General features: G+C 33.3%; 1 protein-coding gene across 1 annotated transcript; it reads right to left on the bottom strand.

Moving 5' to 3' along the window:
* Positions 1-4,137: 4,137 nt before the first annotated feature.
* LOC149221705 (uncharacterized) lies at positions 4,138-5,660 on the bottom strand. The gene has a single exon (XM_089383015.1). It carries the CDS (start codon positions 5,391-5,393, stop codon positions 4,311-4,313), a length of 1,083 nt encoding a protein of 360 aa, XP_089239141.1. The 5' UTR covers positions 5,394-5,660; the 3' UTR covers positions 4,138-4,310.
* Between the last annotated feature and the right edge of the window lie 616 nt (positions 5,661-6,276).

Here is a 6,276-nt window from a genome sequence, read left to right on the forward strand (position 1 = left end):
GTCATAAGCGGACCTCGATATTCTCACAATGGCTTGAGAGCCAAGTTGCACCTACCATTCATTTCCCTTTGACTTTGTTTGCACCATTGTCATTGCCCTTCCAACATGAATCGAATCACTCTTATTAGTATTGCTATTATTTTATTATTATTGTTTCTTACCAGACAAGCAATACCGTGCATTATGCATAATTCTGTTGGCATCTATTCACAGATCTCAGGCCGATTTTCCTTCGCTCATGTAGAGATATGGGTGTTTCTCCTTTCATAAAAATTCTGGTTCTGAGAGAGAGTTTCATGCATGAATGCAGTTAGTTTTCAAGCACAAACAGGATACATATTTAGAATTTCAGAACGTGATATGCTCTGCATTTATGAGATGATTGTATAACTAATTTTGTAATTTTCTAGGGAGATATCTGTCTTTTTCGCTTCTGTTTTTGAGTTGGTGACGTTATGAAAGACTTGCCATCCCAGTTCTAATTCAGGGAGTAGTTAAAGCAGTGGGTCTGTTTTAATGTTGGAATCTGTGACATGATTTATGGTGAGAGTTTAATGTTTTATTATTTTAAATTATGTTTTTGAATGTATAAATAATTTAACTGTTTTTAAAACTTAGAGAGTATATAGATTGTACAATTTCCAGTTGGTAAATTACAATTTTCTTATTTTAAATTGTGTTTTTGAATGCATAAAGGATTTAACTGTTTTTAGAATTGGACTTTTTTAATGTTGGAATTTTTAAAACGATTTATTTTGAGATCTTAATATTCTATTATTTTAAATTGTCTTTTACAATTTTCTCATTTTAAATTGCGTTTTTGAATGAATAAAGGATTTAACTGCTTTTAGAATTGGACTTTTTTGATGTCGGAATTTGTAAAATGATTTATTTTGAGATCTTAATATTCTATTATTTTAAATTGTCTTTTTGAATACATAAACGATTCAATTGCTTTCAAAATTTAGAGGGCCCACACCTCGCACAACTCCTAACTTTAAATTACAGTTTTCTTATTTTAAATTGTGTTTTTGAATGCATAAAAGATTCAATTGCTTTCAAAATTTAGACAATACATAGATTACCCAACTCAACTTTAAATTACAATTTTCCTAATTTCTAACGGAAGTGTCTATGGAGGCGGAGGAATTGCACGGACGGCTAAAAGTGGTTGGAATCAGCGCAAAAAAAATTCAAAAAATCTTGCACCAGCAGTGTTTGAATCATGTTTTGGTTATGGAAATAGATTCAGCGCCATCAAAAACCTCTGGGAAGCCCAAAACCTTGAAGTTTGACAACTATAACTTGGATTTACAAAATTCTTACAGAGTTTATCAAAATCTTACCTGAATATCAATAATTTTCAGGGCAAAAGAACAATCTAATTAGACTAAACATTTCTGACTAAATTTTAGACAAAATTATATGACTAAAAAAATACCAAAATAAATTCACAACTTAAAAAAAGCAAAAATAACCAAAATAAAATTTAAAAATCTAAAAAAAATATTCACTATAAATTACTGCTATTTTCGCATTGATTTAAAATAAAAAAATTAATTTTGTTTTCGCATTTCAATAAAACAAAAGCTTAATTTTTTCCCCTCTGACTGGACAAAATCAGGATGAAGGTTTTTAAGACACAGTGTGAAAAAGGCGACTTTGCATCCAATCACAATAAGAATTATCAAATCAAGATGTATTAAAAAATATAGAAAGATAATATAAATATATCTGAACTGTAGAATTCATCTCCACAATCAAAATTAAAAAATTCAATTGTAAAGAGAGACTAAATTAAAACAATTATTTAAAAAACAGCTTGGCCCCATTCTTTTGTTGTGGTACTCACCTATCTCCAATCAGAATTTGCAATTTCATTCTGAGCATTGTTGTGGTCTCCATCTGTACGTCAGAACTTGCAATTTCAATAATATGAAAACTCAGTTTAACGGGATTTCAATGAAAAAGGCCAAAATTTCTGGGATTTGTAATTTATAATAATTTAAAATTTATATTAAATTAATTATATCGAAATATTTATATTAAATTAATTATATCCAAATATTTCAGTTAAAAAAATAAAATAGATTTTAATATTTTGTAACAAACAATACACAACTCTCAGCAATGTATTAAATGATGCATAAATTATAATAAACATCTTTCAATATGAATAATGTATATCTGGAATATAAATAATGTATATTTTGATATATATTTAATATGTGAATAATGTATATCTTGAATATAAATAATGTATATTTTGATATATATTTAATAATATATATCTAAATTTTAATTGAAATGTATATTTAAGTATTATGGGGTTTTGGCAATGCATTATATTAGATATTATTTTTTGGCAGTGCATTATATTAGAGATCATTTTTTAGGATTCAATTGCATTAAATAAGTATGATCATTTCTATGAGAGGTAGTTGTAACTAACTAATTTCTCATGATTTTTGAATAGTCCACTTAGCACTCATAGCATGAAGCGCGCTTAACTGTGGAGTTTTTCCCACGTTCAAGTCCACTTAGCTTGCTACTCCATTTGCAAAGGGTGCTTAACTGTGGAGTTTTTCCCACGTTCAAGTCCACTTAGCTTGCTACTCCATTTGCAAAACTTTATTTGCTAAGATTTTGCAAATAAAATAGCAAAATAAGTGGACTTAAATGTGCGAAAAACTCTACAATTAAGCCACTTGAGCCAAAGATAAAATATATATTATTTATTTTACAATAAAGAAATATATTTTATTTATTTATTTATTTTTAAAACTAAAATTAACACAATATTAGATGAAAAAACAATCAACTCTATCTTATCTCATCATCTTATTCACTTCATTCTTATCATTATTGGAGACCAAACAATATACACAGCTACAGTACATTCAACTATATAAATTCAATCCTATATAAATTAAGATATTACATATTGATAATACAATGAAAATATTATATATATATACAGGGCACACATGGAATAACGGGATCTCATCTCATGCCACTACTCCTATGCACGATGGAAGCTGTAATTTTCCTTAATGGTGCAGCAGCATACTTGCTGTGCCTTTCTGACAAAGACAAAAGCATAGCAAGTGCCAAAAGTATGATTGGGAAAGTATCAACTAAAGTGGAGCATGTGATAAAATTTTGAAGATTCCACCATGCTTTAATAGCTAGCAAAACGCCAAGTAATGGCATCTGACCAGATTTGTATTTGCCAAATACACAGACTGCCTGGGAAAAAAATTAGAATCTACCTCCTTAATCATCAAATCATCTATGGTGTAAGCACCAGATTACCTTACTTTAATGAAATAATAGCTACAAAACAGATTAAATGAGCGAGGAAAGTGAACAACAGAGATAATATTCTGTTAGCAACTTTTCCATAAATAGGAACTGATCTAATATAACTGACTAACCATAAAGTTAAAAAATTCAATCAGTGAAGTGAGTAGCAGAGATCATATTCTATTAGGCAACTTTACCAAAAAAAAAAAAAAAAAACAGATTCACTGTTGTTTCAGACTGATAGACCCAAATGATAAAAAATTTCAATCTGCGAAGTTGGAAGCTTAGTAAGAAAGATAAAACCCTGTCACAGAATCATGCATTAAGTTAATGATTTATTCAAGACTTCACCGCTAAAATAAAATTGTGTGCTGCATTTATCTATTGAAATATCTACACAGATTTATTCCCAGACTGATAGAGAATCATATACTGTTGAAATATTCATGCATTAAGTTAATGATTTATTCAAGACTTCACTGCTAAAATAGAATTGTGTGCTGCATTTATCTATTGAAATATCTACACAGATTTATTCCCAGACTGATAGAGAATCATATGCAGTTGAAATATTTACAGCAAGGAATTGAAGTAGAATCATGCAATCCCAGGACAAAATAATAACGAAGAAATCAGATGAGATCGACCATTCTGCTAGATAAAGTGAAAGAATCAAATTAAGGCTTTACAGGCAACTTTTCATATAATTCTGTAAAAAACAGGAGTAAATGAACGAAGTCTCTGGAACTAAGTGACTGATCTCCCACCTACAGAGTCATGAATCGAGTTGAATCAGATGAGCCAACACAGAATACATTGATGCCACAGACATAAACCAACACAGAATACATTGATGCCACAGACATACTTCCAAAATTTTGATGCCATTGATCAGTAACTCTCATATTTAATTTAAGTTACATGAACAGAATTTTCTATAGCAGAAGAATTGTTTTGACAGTGAAAGAATGGAAGCCTAGACTGAACTTCCAGTAACTTCTGGTTTACACTAGGCTGGAAGTCCTGTTGAATCCAGTCCTGCTCTCAGCTTCATCCTCGCGAGCTTTATCAGCAGGTAGATCATCGTAGAAAAACAATCCCACTTTTCCAGTGCTCTGAATGACGAAACGCCCGATTTTACGGTTGGATTTGACATTGGCAGAGAAGCTCTCATTCCCATGAAAAACAGAGTCCTGATTTTCAATGCAATAATCTTCTTCGTCAACAGGAGGTGGCATGTTCAAATCAAGAAATCCATGGTTTTTCACAGGCCGATGCTCCTCTATGGTGGAAAGACAAGGAGAATTATCTATTCCAACAGGAGCAGCAGCAGGGGGAGTTGAATGACACCTTTTGTGACCACCCAAAGCTTGCCCACTTGAAAACACTCTGTAACAAACAGGGCACTCATGAGCAGGCTTGGCCCTGTTACCCAAAACTTCATCACTGGTCTCAATAAGAAGTGAACGCCTGTCCTCGACAGAAGAAGACCTGTTAAAGGACTGAAGATCATCCTCATAGTCGACGATCTCTTCCTTCAGACCCTCAATCTCTTCATGCATGTTGTTGGAACCATCACAGGCAGCTTTGAACTTGTTGTAGCAGCTTGCTCTGTGACCACCCAGAGCTTGAAAAGTAGAGAATTTCCTTCTGCATGTCTTGCACTTGTACTTCAAATCTCGATCCTTCATGGCCTGCTGGTCTAGATCGTATGAGAGATCTGCACCGGACTCAAAATCGGCATCCAGGAACTTCTTGGTTCTCACCCTCTTCTTCTTTTTATCAAGTTTGAATGCTTTCATGGCCGGTTCCTCCATGTGCAGGGCAGAGGCTGAGGCCGAGGCAGAGGCCGAGGCCGAAGCCACAGTCTGTGGATTCCAGTAGGATTCATCACTGGAGAGCATTACTAGAGAATTTGCAGCCAGGGCTGCTTGGTCTTCTTCTATTTCAGACTGAGAAAAGCAGGTTGCTTCATGCTCATCTGATTTGGTAGTTAGCAGAGAAGAAATCCCTGCATTTCTACCACGCTTAGATCTTTTTCCCTTACTCCTTGAGCTCATATTAGTCTGCAACCTTTCAGGCTCCATGTTCTGAGATCCAAACTGACTGACAGAGAATCTCTGCTGCAGCTGTTTCTGTACAGATAGTAGTTTGAATGCAGAGCAAACCCAAGAAGAAATGGAGCAAGGAGGCACAGAGAGAGATTTGAAGTATAGTGAAGCTGCTGCGCTTTTTAGCTATGGTGTGGGGTGGCTTCAAGTTGAAAGCAAGCTGAAATCCCCTGTTTTTTTGCTTTTCCTTTTTCGATTTCAAGGTAAGCAGCAGTAGTCTCCGGATTGGATTGAAAGGAAGGATTGAGGTGCACGTTTAAAAATAAATAAAAATAGATAATACGGCCAGGAAAATGCATTGATGAGGTGGACATTTACCCCTTTGATTTCTTGCCCACCTTAATAAGTAACCAGGTGGCATTCATGTAGTATCACGTGAATAAGTCACCCTTGGGTATCAATATGCATGATCAGACAAGTTGTGGGAGATTTTGTGTGTATGAAGCAGGACAGATGATCTGTGTGGAGGTAAAGAGCTGCGCCAACTGAAACCTTTCTCGTGTACGCCACACGAGGAGGAGGATGGTGCCGTGGACCACAACATAGCATGGTTCCAACATCACACTAGTGGTTAGGGTTTGTTTTGTGGGTTCAATTTTGTTGGAATTCTGTATATGTCTTAAAATTATAAATTTGAATTGTGTAATTGTAATTGAGGGGTTTTTAAAATTGAAAATATATTGATAATTTCAATTACAGTTGGATAACAAAAATCTAAAAAAAAAAAAAAAAAAAACATAAAAGAAAAAATCATAACACCATTTTCAATATAATCACTAATTTCTTCCTATCATAAACCATAAAAATAAAATATTAAAAAATAATACTTTTAAATTAAAATTAAATAAAAATCATAGTA

This window comes from Pinus tabuliformis, chromosome Q, assembly GCF_031772625.1.
Source record: "Pinus tabuliformis cultivar Carrire ecotype Pingquan chromosome Q, CPIR1, whole genome shotgun sequence".
NCBI classification, from domain to species: domain Eukaryota; kingdom Viridiplantae; phylum Streptophyta; class Pinopsida; order Pinales; family Pinaceae; genus Pinus; species Pinus tabuliformis.

Coding starts and splice junctions, on each gene's coding strand:
- LOC149221705 (XM_089383015.1), bottom strand. CDS start 5,393: ATGGAGCCTGAAAGGTTGCAGACTAATATGAGCTCAAGGAGTAAGGGA.